We start from the raw sequence: 15,281 nt of genomic DNA on the forward strand, positions 1-15,281 counted from the left end.
CAGTCACCTTCACTAGGCAGCTGATTATAATGTCTGCGGCAAAGATGCCACACAGCCACAAGCAAGGAATGAAAGTTGTGCCAATGGGATCTTAGCAAAAAAAAAAAAAAAAAAAAAAAGGACATAAAAAGGATTTATTTACAATTTATTTTTTTAAATGAAGAGATATTGTACAGAGCAGTTTCTTAAAAGCAAGAAAGTATCTCTGCTTAAGGAAGGCAGCATTCATGGAGGACTTATCTAAGAGCTCCCCCATTAGAGGGAGCCCCAGCGAGCTTCCAGGTTTCACAAGCCAGCCACAAGAGATGGGACAAGAACCAACATACATGTAATGGTGCAGATCAGTGGCTGGGCACACCAGGTGCTGCGGGCTAATTTTCAGTTAAATGTGCTCTGAAGTACAAGCAATTTTTATTACCTTGTGGAGGGCATGAAGATCTCTGCTGTCATGTCCACCCTGCTTCCTACCATTTGAGAGATGCCCTGCTTCTCTAGTTATTTTGTCCTACTGAAGATTGCACACACATTAGCTTCACTTCTATGTGATGAAGCTTTTTTAATTTGTGAGCTAAAGACAAAGTAAACATAATGCCTTTCCCCCCCTAAGATATTTACTATAGCTATGGCTGGTTGGTATTTAAGCACAGACTTAACTATCAGCAGGTGGCACACATAATCCAATAGAAGTAGTCAACATTGTTACCTGTTTTTCATAAAGCTGTTTCATACTTCTAAATTGATGATCCCATTGTTTGTTTACCTCCAGCAGCTGTAATTATCAGGAAGTCACAGTAAATAACCCTTATTTCAACATTGTCAATATATAAAAAATAGACTGGCATTCTAACCCTCCAGTAACAAGTGTTCACAACCTCCTCATTATCTGACCAGTTCATTTCAGGAAAAGCAAGTTAAAGGTTTGGCAAGCTTTACAGCCCATCTGCCAGTGCTTCGGTATTTCAGTTAAAGTGCATGAACGTTCAGGAAGTAAAATTCAGGAAACATGCAAATACACAATAAGCTACACGTGAATAATTTGTGACACCATACAAATCCCAAGCTGCAACTCCTAAACAGCCATGGACTTTCTTGTTAGTTTGCTTTAAGTTCCATAAACATATTTCCAATCAGAAGGTCTCTACTTCAAACAAGTGAATTAAAGACTCCTATTGACTACAATTACTACTGGGTTCAAACCCCACTTACGTTTCTCAGTACCACTAAACCGAGCAAGTGTACACATGCAGGATGGGAAGATCAGCTAACACCATGTATGTAAGTGGTAGGAGTGAAGTCAGCGTGTGTATGTTTTTATTGGAGAAAGCCAAACAGGTCCCTCTGAAGCATTTTACTTTGCAGGATACAGGGTCACACTTTAGGATGCTCAGCAAAAGAATGGCTTCCAGTTTGCTGCTACCAGTGACCAAGACAACACTGGCTACTATTCATAGTGGTTCCTTGGCCTTTACAGTAGTGATCATTAAGAAAATTTGCCCTTTGTACCATATAAATCTCTGCTCTTCTAGATTCATAGCCGCGTTACAGTAAGTCATCATTTGTTCTAAGGAACAGTTTTCCAAATATAACTCTGCCTAGCTTGGCAGAGAGAAGTAGGACTATAGGAACTAGTTTAAATATAATTTTAAGTGCTTTCACACTTCGGGCTGTGAAGAAATGCAAAGCAGAAGGTCTCCACATAGAAACTGTCTTGCACGAGCACAGGATGAGATTCCCACAGAAAAACATAGGCCTTGATGGACTGGCAGGTAAAAGCAACTGCAGCATAAACACAGTGTAAGTAACAGTGATAACACACTCAGTGATTTCCTGCCCTGGGCATCTTATTGATACTGCAATGTCTGTCTTAAAGGTTATAATCTGTAAAAGTTAAGGGTAAACTTAAGATTACCTCTCGTCTCTGTCTTTCCAATGAGAGGATCTGTTGTTCTGGAGAATTGGCTGACATATTCTTCTTTTTGGTCAATAATACACGCCTTGACTGGAGGACAGAAATGTTCAAAAATGAATGCTTTCAGCATCCTCTCTTCAAGTCAAGATTATCATATAAAACTCCCATCCACCCTGCCATGTGCATGTAAAGAAACTGAAACAGCAACACTTTCTTACATTGTATTTGTATTTCAGTACCTTTGCACCTGCTGACAGAAGATTCTGAAGTGTACATCTGCTTTAACCCTGCTTAGTCTATGTTTTAATTGAAGCGTTGTGCAAATGGACACTGAAATAAACAAAATCATGTCTATTTGTACCATCTGAGACACAGAACACAAAATAGCATTTTAATTATCTTACAGATGGTAATACAAACAAGTAGTACAAGCCACAAAAGGTGAGCATAAGTTGAAGTGGACATAAGTAACTACCTTCATTTACAAGAAATAGAATAATTAGTAGTATTGCTGCTGGTAAGTGCTTGCAGGCCCAAGGCAATAAACTTCAGCACAATGGGTTCAAAACAAGAAATACAGAATATGAGTAGGCCATTTGGAGTAATTAGGAAATCAGTCTGCAATTGTTCCATTTTTTAAAGTGTGGAGTTTTGCCCATGCAGGACAACAGCAGCTAAACCCTCATTTTTATAATGGGAATGTCATAGATCATAATTTTCAAGAAGTTTCTATGATTGTCATGAAAATAAACGTGATCTGTTAGAGATATATAGAGATATATATCAAGAGAACTGTACTGAAAAAAAGATACATACTTATAAAGATAAAACATATTATGTTCAGATAACTGGTCAGGGATATTTTTTTTTTTCCTCCCTAAATTCTCAACCAATATACAAGAAACTACAATAAAAGTGCAAGCACTTCTGAGGTCTTAAATCTCCTGAAATACATTTGTTTTCTTCAGGTATAGAATTTAATGCCAAATACCAATGAAGAAGATCAAAGAAGAGTTTTGGTGTGTCTTTTCACTGGCAAAAATCCTGACCATGTATTTGCTCCATGGCCAGTCCTGCTGAACTCTAATGTGGAGCACTTGACTTCCATGCCAGAAAACACTTAATCCCTCTTCCTGTAGAAGTTCATTGACATGTTTAACTTCAAGTATCTGAAGCAATCACCTGACAGTCAATGGTAAATTAAAATGACCAGATACTTTAAGGGGGGGGAAAAAAAAACCACTAGGGAAGGTTTTCTTTCCAAGAATGCTGTATCCAAAAATATTTCTAACATTTCCTTCTACTCTTAAACAGCATAAATAATTCAGATAAATCTCCCGGAAAACAAAACTGAGACCATAATTGTCAATCTACAAAGTGACATGCATGATACCTACACCAGCTCAAGCCATTTCTGTTCATCAGACAGCACTTCAGAGGACAGCCAAAACAGTCACTTACTTCTAGTGGGTCTGCTGGGGCTTCCATGTCACTCACACCTGCCCACGCGCATCCAAGACGGCCTTGAGCATTTGTTTCACTATGGGTCTTTGGAAGAAGAGGAGCAATGAAACAGGTATTTTATGTTGGCTACAGGAGCAGAAGAATTGCATTAAGACCCAGAAGATACGCAAGTGCTGCCTGTGGAGGCAGCTGAGGTTCAGAAATAAGTGGTGGAATTTTGATTTTAACCTTTTCCTCCTTCCTGGCCGGGGCTTCCCAGAAGGGTTGAAGCACACTGTATATGACTAATATGCTGGGCAAGGCAGCACTTTGCTTAGTGTGCATGTAAATTGCAATCGACTGGCCAGTTCACCCCAAGAGAGGAAGTTGCATGTGTAAGGGAAGGAAGGGTACGTTTTTTCAGTAAATAAGAGGACAGGGTTTTCTATACCTGCTTCCAGTTGTAAAAAAGGACTTAAGCAAGTATGACAGGGATTAAGTGACACTAAGACAGTGTGAACTATCATGACAGAAAAACTAGCGAGTCATGCTTACAAAGGATTAATACTGAAGTCTTTTAACAGCTACAGGGAGGAGCACACCCATACAAACTCCAAGATGTTTAGAGGAAAACCGTAACTGAAAAATTGATTTACTTTCTCTGAAGAAAAGCTGCACAAAGATGACGAATGATAGGTGTTGTTATATGGACATCGTATTTGCAGTTCTAGTACTTACCTTACCTAAGCATGAATCTAGCTTCAAGCTACTCAAGTCTTCACTTGACTACTCAATGTACCCAACACTTCAAACTTGTGTCTTAGTTTCCCATTTGGAAAAGAGGTTAGCCTTACCAAGTTAAATTCACAGGAAAGTTTAACAAAGAAAAGGCTTCCACAGACTTCACATACAAAGTCAGGACAAAATAGAAAAGTGCAAAGTATTGTCGTCTTCAGTCTTGGAATTCTGAATAAAGATGGATTTCAGAAGGAAGCATGAAAGAAAAACAATTTTCCTTATTGAGGAAAGATCCCTGGGTCTAAGGCTTTTTCAGTGGGAGCAGAGGTTGCTTATTTCCTTTTCAAGGAATGGAATGAAAGCTAGCCTGTGAAATTTTACATAAAATAATATAAATCTGTGTGAGTTCTTTCAATTTCCAAAAAGGATTTAGACAAAGTAAGGTAATCCTGTGAAATGCTGGAATTTAACAGCCACATTCCAGATCTCTGGTTCATAATGTGTGACTAAGCAACTCCTCTTTTGCAATATACGAAACTTAGTTTGGAAGAAAGCTACTGTTTTATAATATTGCATATGCAATATATACTCCCTACCTGATGTTTTATGGAGGGGTTGGAAAACTCATGGGGTATAAAGAGAGAAATTAAAAAACAAATGTTATTTTAATAAAGACATTTTAGATTCTACATAGGTGTCATCCTACCCATTAAAAAAAAAAATATTCATCTGTACCTATACCAAAACTAGCCTTTGACCATATCCCTCCCAGGTACAGCACTGGTTTAAAGAAGGAAGAACTACTGGCTGATAACACAACAGCAATTTTCACAGTTGCATTTCTTGACATTTCTGTAGTGACCAATATGTTGTAAGATATATGAGCCAGTAACTGTCAGGCAATAAAACAAAGTAAACCTCTGTACCACCAAAGCAAGGTGAGTGAAACAGGAAGGCCATCCTCTGGGAAATAGACATGCAAGAAGGCCAACTTCTAAAATGAATAAACATACTGTGCTACCGGAAAGAACATAGTAATAGTTAAACTGTAAAATCCCCATAGTGGAGAAGGAAGAGCAAGCACCACACATTTTAAAAATGAGACCAAGTATTACAATATTATTAAAAGTTTATGTCAAATCAAAGTTTACACCTAATGACTTCAAAGCTCTTTGCAGAAGCAGGCAATAATCCTATTATACACATAGTGAAACAGACCCACTGAATGCTAAAGGTCATCCAGATGTTAGTGTCAGATCAGAGAATGATGATGTCTCCTTTCACCCATGGTCGGTCTGTCTGTCTGTCACAGCTGCATCTGCAGCATCCATTAACAGGCTGTCACCGCATAATTTTGTATCCTGACTGTACTAAAGTTAGGGAACATGAAAAGTCAAGAGTCAGCTGCTGAAGGAGAGGGTACTGTAACTAAACACAAATGACATGAAGAGCAATTAGCTATCGTCTTCTCACAACGTCCTGCTACCTTGCGCTGGCCTGCTACAGTCCTATAGATTATAAACTCACGGAAACAGAGACTGTCTTTATCTATAAAGTACCAACACTGAGCATCTGATTCATAAAAATTCAATCAGAAAAGTTCCACATTGCACATCTGCTCCCAAGGGCAATGATTCTCAAGCACAGACACCTTCCCTTATCCAGGCTCCCATGCTCAGCAGTCCCATCTCCATTCCAGCAGCAGCTAAGCTTTGGGAGAAAGCTTAGGTTGAACAGCTGCATTTTATGGTCTGGCCTGCTAAGGTAAACCAGCCCCAGTTTCCGATTTCCTCACAACAGCGTGGTGCGATGTGCTACGTGAGTTGCTGAGCAGTCCTTGCAGCAGGGACAGAAAAGCAAACACAGGGCACAGCCCTACTTGTGAATCACAGCTTCTACTTGAAAGATACCAGTGTTCAAATTACTTTGAAGAGAGGATGAGGCTAAGACCCTGGAGTGCACACAGTTCTTGCTGTTATTTAGTTCAAAACAGTTTCCTGGAAAGCTGAGTAGTTTCCTGGAAAGCTAGGTGGACTTTAGGACAGCAAGTCCTTCATTGTGATATCTTAATGACTGTATTAACAACTACTGAAAGCAAATGATTCTTTCTTGTACTGGAGGATCTGAAGGTGCCATTTATAGGGATTTTAACTAGTTGCAACACTGTTCCTTTCCGCTTTCTCCACGTGCCCCCCATGATGCTGTGAGAGAGTTGGGGAGACCTTGGGGGAAAGGCGAAGCTCCTGGAAGAGTACAGGCTAGAACAGCAACAGCATCTCCATGTCTCCCCAACCTCTTCCATGACAAAATGACCTGCATTTGTTCATTTTCACTCTGTGAGCCTACCACAGTGACTGAGGAGCAACAGCTGTTGTCCTTTCCCACACTAGGGCTATACATGAGTGTTTTGAGTCAAGTTTTGCTGTTTGATGAAATAGCTGTTGTTTGCATGCACTTCAGAACTGTCAGTGAATGCAGGTTATACTGGCCTCATTTATTGGGCAAATCTTTCACATAACATTAACATCTTGTTTGAAAGACATATTGCTCCCTGCTAACAATCAACAAGCTCCAAGCTAGGTATGCTTGTGTGGAAGCTCTTAGCTTTGTTACTGGCCTTCCACCCTACATATATACCTTAAAAACAGTGCCAAATTTTCTTGCTCCATCTTAGCTATTGCTCTTCACTACAAGAATTTTACACAAAATATGACAGAATAGAAATGACATTAAGTACTCTTCAGTGCCTAGATAGGCAAGCTTAGCATTCATACAGATAACACTGAAGTTCCTTTGCACAGTGCCTAAAGTCAATTGCCTTTTAAGAGACTTTATAGGAAATGCATCTGAAGGGCAACAATGTGCTGCTGTTCAAGAACAATGGTGCTGTTCAGCTGTGCGAGCACCTTGGTGGGAGATAGGTTCCTTGTTCCCTCCCTCACAAGCACTTTTCTGTACTGGTTGCCACATAAGAATAGTACGGGGTATTGGAAATAGAAGAGAATGTCTGAAATCTATATGAATAGAAGAAACGCCAATGAGTAAGGAACAAAAGCTCAAACTCTTCAGAGGTGGTGGTATTCTTCCAGCAAAAGCTGGGAGGAGTTGAAGCAAAATTGTTGTCTGTCTCTGTGAAAACAGTTAATAGCACTGAAAAGACAGACAAGGAAATGACAACATTTATTTTCTTTGGTATTGTGGAGATAATGACATGGCATTTGTTTATCAGTCTAGTGCTACACAATGAAGAACAACTTAGTTGTACAACAGCACTTCGGAAATCTGAGATCTACAAAAATCCTTGAAAGAAAGACTTTTTTTGACAACTATCTGACTTCAGAGGTCAAAAAAAGAAAAAATATTTTTAAGGCATTTATACTTGGTTTGAAGCTATTGAATCAAACATGCGGCTTTAAACGGCTTGGAGAATCCTAGCTGAAGACCAGACTGTAAATGCCGTCACAAACCTAAAAAACTGTTTACAGATCCAAGCAAACTTTCAAAAAAGCTGTTAAAATTTTCCCACCTCCAAAACATAACCAGACCAGTTAAAGATTCTGGAGGAAGATTCGTCCTAGTGCTACACAGTCACAGGAAGGTCAGGAAGCTTCACAGAAAGCAAAAATGACAGCTGAAGAGGGTGTCTGCAAAGTGCAAACAGGTCTACACAAAGCACCAGGAAAGTAAATTTTAGAGGAAAACACAGGCTTAGCAGTGTTGTCCAAAGGCAAGGCACTGCATGTTTGCTAGGTGTTGCACTGTTTGGTAAATGTCTACAGAAAAGCAGGGAAAATACCCGAGGAGAAACCAAGTGTGCCTGTTCTGCACAGTGGGAACAATGTCAGCCGTGTGCTGTGCTGAGAGGAAGTCCATCAGTGCTAACAAAGGCAAGTGCTCCCCCAGGAGCTGCCTGGGCCATTCTTGCAGCCATGGACTGAAATGGCACCTCAGACATGGGCAGTACCCCTGACTACATACATGCTGGACACTGCCATGCAAATTAGCACCATCTCTAACACTCCAGTAAAGGGCTTGTGGGGAAAATCTAGTCACTCTCTTGTCACTGACAACTAAAAATCAGATTTTACTGTGGTGAAATCATACCTACTTTAGCCACTAACATGCAAAATCAAGACTTGCTAAATGTGATGTAACAGCAGTGACAAACTGGTCAGCAAGTTTTATAAATCCCAATGTAATGCTTGCATGAATCTTAATTTCCCTGATTATTTCAACTCTTCCTCTTTAAATGAACAAGTCAATGTCATGGCATTTACTGGTTACACTGAAAAAAAACCACCAAACAAACAAACAAAAAAAGAGAAAACAGACTGCTGGGAATAGTCTGAGTAGAAAAATACAAACTGGGCAACCTCTTACAGTATAACTGCCTCTGACTTCTCCATAAACACGTGTAAAACCACGTCATAGTCTGCAGTGGACTTTTTATAACCTCCCTAAAATTCACAGACATACAGGCCTTTATCTAGCTGGAGTCCATCACACATTTTAGAGCAAGAGTGTAACTAACTTACATGCTCTTTTCATCTGTTTCTCATGCCTTACTTCTCCTTCCACTCTCTCTCTCCAGAAAGTCACTTCCTTCACACGTTCCTTCTATCTGTCCTGAACAAAGAAACAAAACGTCATTACTCCTCCTGCTGGGCTGTGACATGGAATTGTAGCATCAACCATCACTGAATATAAATAAACTTTGGAAAACAAAGGAGAGAAACGGAGCAGGGTCTCCTCTCCAGATGAGCAAGTGAAGTTTGCTAGCTTAAGAAAATGAAGTTAATACAACAAGAATGATCACCCTGTCTTTGGAGAGCTGGTCAGATCTGGCTCCTCCTAGAAGAGCGGTTGATAACTTCTCTTTTGTGTGTATTACAAAAATGCTTCCTTAATGCCCACATGAGCCCTTCTGTTCCTTGGCTTCCACTGCTCTATCTCTTATTACAGTGACTGATCAAAACATGATTAAATGTATTAAAAAAATATTATAGCAAGCAAACCTGCACCTGCAAGTTTGACTAACAGTCTGAAACCTTCTGTAATGTCTGTGAATCATAATTTAAAAAATTGAAATTCTCTTAATCAGCATGAATTCTTAGTACAACCTTTACCCAACTTTCTCCCACTCTTCACACTCCTTTTTTTTCCTCCCCATTCATACTCACATACTTAGCCTATGAAGCATTATCCTTGGCATTTATGATTTTTGCCCATGCTACAGGCAATGATGACAGAAGAGAATTGGCCATATGTTTTTCAAAACTCCTCAAGCAGTTCTGATCATTATAACAGATAGTACCTGTTTTAACTTTCATTTTTGTCCACAGCTGTCTTGTATCACTTTTGAAGATGGGGTGAAGAGCTAAACATCCTCTTTCATGGCAATCAGTTCGAGCACACTCAGGGAAGAAAGTTTCAGATACTTTTGGAGTGTGGCTGCCAGGAATGCCTAGCAGGGAGCTGGGAGCTCCTGTAGAGAGACTGCCATGAGAAACAGGAATAAAACAGTCAGCTACCAGGTATGAAATAAGCTTCTCAGGAAGCAAATGGGACCAGGAAGGATTTGCTGCCCCTCAGAAATTCAGTGAATTAACTCATAAGTGGCACCATACAATCCCATCTGCAAGGGCAAAGTGGGCTGAACTGCTTAGAAGCCTTTTATTAGTTTCTATTCTGTGACACTCTATAATTTCTATTAGTAGCAGCTTTGAGGTTGGGGGTTTTTTTCCTGTTTAAAATGAGAATTATTTTAGTTTGTATTCTACAAAGACCTGACCTTTCTGAGTGTAAAAGCCTTTTGGTCATATTTGGGAAGCTTGCAATGGGAGACAAATCAAAGCCTTGGAGCTGTGGCCAACACTGAATCCTCTCACAAGCATCAGTACCACAAGAAGATAAAACTTCTCATTTTCGCAGTGCTGGATCTTTATTCTGGGAAAGGCTTCTGTTACAGTATTACAAAATAGACACTCACAAATTAAGATAATGAAAGCCACTTGTCACTTCTAAAAATTTCATCTGTTCAGTAACTGCAGCAAAACCAAGAACCATTAAAATGCTTGATTCAAGTAGAAGTGAATCTTTCCTTGATGATGACAAAATAGTAAAATCATCTTTTTTTTTTTTTTTCTTCTTCCTAGCTGATCAGGTATCTGCTGTGAGGTTTGCTGGAGTCTTTTGTTAGATTTTTTTTATTTATTGTACGGTTCAGTTGCAGAATTATAGAAGCTAGATTTACTCAGATTACTTGGGTTAAAATTTGGTGGCTTCTGGGGACCCTTTTATTTGCTTACATTTTGCTTGAGCTTTGTTTTTGGCTTTATTCCTGAAGCTGCTATTATACCAGCAGTACTAGCTACAATATCCATTGCAACCCCTTTTCCCATTCTGGTGCACATGGTGAAATGGTAAAAACTGAGATACTTTAGTTGAAGAATAAAATCAGCTCTTAAGCAGAAGAAGAATCTACCTCTTCCTGTCTAAACTTGGTCCACGTGCTTCACCCAGAGAAGTGTGGTAGAAAGGGATTTTCCCTTAAGTATGTATGTCAGCCTCAACCTTTTGTGCTGTTCGGTTCGGTACTCGCTCTGACAGAAAAATATGTGCAGATGCAAATGTGTGCCTTAATATGTGGGAACCAGATAAAATTAGAGCAAGATATGGTTTCAAAGTAAAACAGCACAGGCTTCTTTATCCACTGTTTTCCACCATCGCTAATGAGACTAACCATAAGGGCATGGCTACTCAAATACCTAAGCATTTGCAAACTCAGGCCTGATGATGAAAATCCCAGTTTCATCGAACAATATAGTTGGATGATAATTTGTAACTGTAGCAAACAGGCTATTTTGAGATTTACAACATAGGTGTTGCAAGTACAGATAGCCCTCAAAGGAAATTTTTTTCTTTCTTGCTTCACGCCCAAAACAGTTTAGGTGCCTGAAAGTTTATTGGGTTTTTTTTACCAATTGATCCCATAAAATACATTACCTCTGTCAACTTTACTTCATGTTGACACACTACTAATTATTTTAGTTGCTATTCTTCCCTTCCCATTTGATACTTTTATCCACCCTCACCTCTCCCAGAAAACATCCTTCTGGTGTGTAAAATCTTGATGAAGCCCTAAACATATTGAAAACACTCTGCATGAGTACTTTCTAGTAATATTTGTATTTTGATGTGTAATATTTAGTCTAGCTTATTCCAGTTGGACGTAATCAGTTGTATACTTAAATTTGAAAAAGGAAGCTGCTTTTTTGTGGTAAGAAAGATGTTTCTTCAATTTCTTATATTAAAATAGCAAATTGCTTGATCCTCTTGGCCTTCAGTTTCCCCCTTTGTAGAAGACTGAACAAGGAACCCTTTCCTTCCTGAAGCACCTTTTGAGGACAGGCATTTTCATAGACTATGGCCTCTGCAGGACTTGAGTTTGCAATCCTTCTTGTTCACATACACTCCTGCTCCACATGGCAGCAATAAGTGATGTTATAGAAGACAAGGGGAATAGATAAGTAGATGTGAATTAGAAATTACCAACTGTTCTAATCAGTAAAAGATTTCATCGTATGTTTCCCTTTTTTGGTCAATGTCTCTAGCAAAAGTAAACACATGTTTAATAACTGAGACAAGCTAAAATCAGTGTAAGATAATGATGCCACTCTAATGTCTCACCTCTCATTTCAGCTTAACACTTAAAAAACCCCAGACAGTTTGCTGACCTCGACAAACTACATATAGGGACACAGGCACTCAAGTCCCTTATATTAGACAAATGAACCATATCTGGGTGTCAGGGACCCGAGTACACCAACAGGCTCTAATTGCTGTTACCTGTCTGTAAGGATGTTTCTCTGTAATCTCCTCCCTCCCTTCCCTCTCCTAGAGTGGGGAACATAGCATCAAGACAAGCTGCAATTAAAGTACTACAAATGAAGGAATCATAGGCTGAAGGGTGTGCTGAGAATTAGTTTATTCTGCAGACCTACGTTTTCTCTCTCTCAAATATTTGCCTTTAAAACCCTAATAATATTACGTACTTTCATGGAAAAAAATCCCGGTGAGACAGGGAATTTGTTTACAGACATTTCCAGATAACAGACTCAAAAGCAATTTAAGCTCAGAAGGAAATGCCATTTTGCAGCATGCAATTCATACTCTTCACTCCAGGGAAAAAAAAAGTTACATAATAAAAATTACTTGCTGGTTCTGCCAAATAGCTTCCTGATGAATGACCAACACTATAGGGAAGAGTACACTTTTGTTACATTAACAACTTTTTCCTAATTCCTAAATATAGAATTTTCCCCTCATTTTTAGTCTAAATCAGCATTTTGTTTCACAAACTAACATTTTCTGGTTTTTTTTTAAAAATACTATTTTATAACCTTTGTTATTGAAAGCAAAGTAGGTTTGTTAAAAATAGTTTCTCCTTTTCCAAAACACACAATCCAATACATGTACTCCTAGCATCTTATACTGAGGTTGTTGGAGCTTATCATCACAACCGTCAAGCTGTCACTCACTTGAAGTCCAAGTCAATAACCAGCCAAGTGAAAAACTGTTTGACTTAAAAGTATAAATAAAAATTAGACAGTATACTTCTAGTTAAACCTTCCTGCTTTAACCTATGAAAGCCACACACACACATCTTTCACAGGCAAACAAATGCTATAAATGGAAAAAGCATAAAAGCACTACAGATAAACCACTGACACAGTATTCTGTGTGAAGTGCTGAAGCACACCACGGTAACAGTTGAGGTGAGCACGTCCTTTCTTTTTCCTCCCCGCACCCACAAATCCTTTCTTACATCTCCTTCTGTTGGAGGGAAGCTAACATGGGGGGATCAGGTGTTTCCACAGACCATTTGTGGCTTGCTGTTCTGCCCTTTACTTTCACAGCTCAATGATACCTGATTCTGCAGACTTCTGTTTCACTGTGTTCATTCCCCCCCTGGGCTGGGAATCCCCATTCCTCCCTGTGGCTTCTCTCTCACTGTTTCTAATCCCACCAGTCTGACCCTGGGACATCTCCTTAGGCTCAGCTCAGCTCCATGCCCCGAGGTCATGAGTCATTTTGATGATGGCGGTTTACATGTGAAAGGAACTGTGTGTAATTTCGGATTTCATAGAAGAGTCAGCTCTCCTTTACCTCCACATCAATTTCCTGCATCACGCCTTGGGGCACAGCCTTCAGAGGTTTCCTTCCCCCCACCCCCTGCCCCATAGCAGTCACACAGGCAGGTAAGTGTGTCATCCCTTGCAGGTGGATGGCATTCATGGCTTAATCACTCCTCTCCTCCACACCTCTCACTCCTCCCTTTCTCAGTTTGCAGAAAACAGAAATTTCCTTTTGTCCTCCTACTGCACGATAAAAAGCAGCTTGCTATTTCAGGGGAGAGGAGGGAAACCAAGAGGGAAACCTAGAACAAGTTTCTTTCATGCTTGTTAACTGCTGCTTCACTGCAAGCAAAGATGACCATCTTAGCAGGTGGCTTACAATTTTCTGTTTGTAATACCACAGAGTGTGGATTTGAATCATCATTTTTCTTCTTCTTTCTTCCTACTTATCTAAAAGCCTTTCTGACACTCCCAAAGATCTTTGTCCCCCACACCTCTGCTCAGCCTCAGTTAAATCAGAACTACCAAATGCAACAACCTAAAGAAATGTCACTGCTCTTGGGGTATACAGTTTTGTGGATCTGTGTTATCCAAAAGGCATAGCTGGCTGCAGAGGGTGGCACTTTGGATAATCAGTGGGTTTAGCTGACCTTTTAAAGCACTATAAAACATATCTTCTCACTCAGTCTTCCTCATCACAGAAAGTAGCCATATCAGAGAGAAAAAAAATGAAGAAAAAAAAAAGTGTAGCAAGTTCATTGCATCATTTCAGAAATCAGAAAGTTTCATGCATAATCAAGTCACCCAGGGAACATCTCCTGAAAGTTCTTTCCTGGCAGATGAACATTGCAAAAGCAGACTGCATTTACCTTAAGGGAACATGAAGTTCTCTGAGGGTTCGGACTCTCTTGGGCAATAGGTTTAGGGTCCTCACATGACTGATAAGTGTTATTCTTCTCTATCAGGTTCCTTATTTCAACATCAAGCTCTTTACTTTCACACCTGCTTAGAAAGAAATAGCAACATTAAACTTTACACCAAAACTTGAAGCACAGAGAAGGTAAATTTGTCAGCTGTCTTCTGAATGTGACAGCACAGATAGCAGAGCTAGTCCTGCACCCAGCTGCTGCTACCTTCCTTCCTGGTACACAATCAGAGAGCAATAGAGCTGTGTCACACAGGCAATCTCTAAGTAATTTGTGGCTGAAATTCATTTAAAATATTTAAGCAAGCAGTCTTTATGCATTTTACTTCCTTGTGTCTACAAAATCCAAGTCAACCCTTTTGGGGGTTATAGAACAACTGTCATGTGCCCTCAACCCCAGCCACCCACCTGCAGTTTCAAGAATTTTATATACAACTTTAACAAAAAAGCTATCAAAATGGTTAAATTGGTTTTGAACTCCAAAACTAGGTGCTCAGTTCACAAAGTTTTTTGATGGCACATTTTGTTTTCTGTAACACTTTGTAATAGATACCTGACATGCATTTTCAATTATTTTTTCCTGAATATTCCTTCTAAAAACATTCCTATCTTGTAAAAATGCTCTGTTGTGAACACTAAAATGATAGCTGTTTGGTGGGAAAATTCTTTTCTTTTAGTTTCTCTATTAAGGACACACAGGACTTCACATGCACTTAAGGGCTTGCTCCAAATTTGCAGAACTAACTAGCAATTACGGTTGATTCACTTGATACACCACAATAGTGGAATGTGAATTTCAGAGAATGGACCAAGACGTAATTACAACAAACCCCCGAAAGTCCTAGACCAACCCAAGTTTTCAAGAAATACTGATCTCTTCTGCAAGCTCAGACCTTCATCCCCTAATCATCTTAAACCAACTATAAATATAAGTAATGCATGACCAGAAAGCAAACTGCAAGGCTCAAAAGTATTACCAACCTGTTATAGCAAGATTACTTCTTGATTTAGGCAGAAAATACTAAATTCTTCATTTCAACTACCAGAAAAACTGAAAGCAGTAAGAATTTATCAGTTATACTTATTGCAGTTTAGACAAGCAATCCACAGGGATCATGCTGCAGGTTCT

The 15,281-nt window shown here is 39.4% G+C and overlaps 1 protein-coding gene across 1 annotated transcript in view; it reads right to left on the reverse strand.

The window, feature by feature from the left end:
* The window catches only part of TNIP3 (TNFAIP3 interacting protein 3), a 67,071-nt gene that overhangs the window by 27,581 nt on the left and 24,209 nt on the right, over positions 1–15,281 (reverse strand). Inside the window, exons 3-6 of the mRNA XM_049815572.1 lie at positions 14,097–14,232; positions 3,371–3,457; positions 1,910–1,999; positions 704–769 (exon numbers count right to left, since the gene is read on the reverse strand). Coding sequence (XP_049671529.1) covers positions 704–769; positions 1,910–1,999; positions 3,371–3,457; positions 14,097–14,232 — 379 coding nt within the window. The remainder of the gene's footprint in view (positions 1–703; positions 770–1,909; positions 2,000–3,370; positions 3,458–14,096; positions 14,233–15,281) is intronic.

Source organism: Accipiter gentilis, chromosome 12, assembly GCF_929443795.1.
Source record: "Accipiter gentilis chromosome 12, bAccGen1.1, whole genome shotgun sequence".
NCBI lineage: Eukaryota > Metazoa > Chordata > Aves > Accipitriformes > Accipitridae > Astur > Astur gentilis.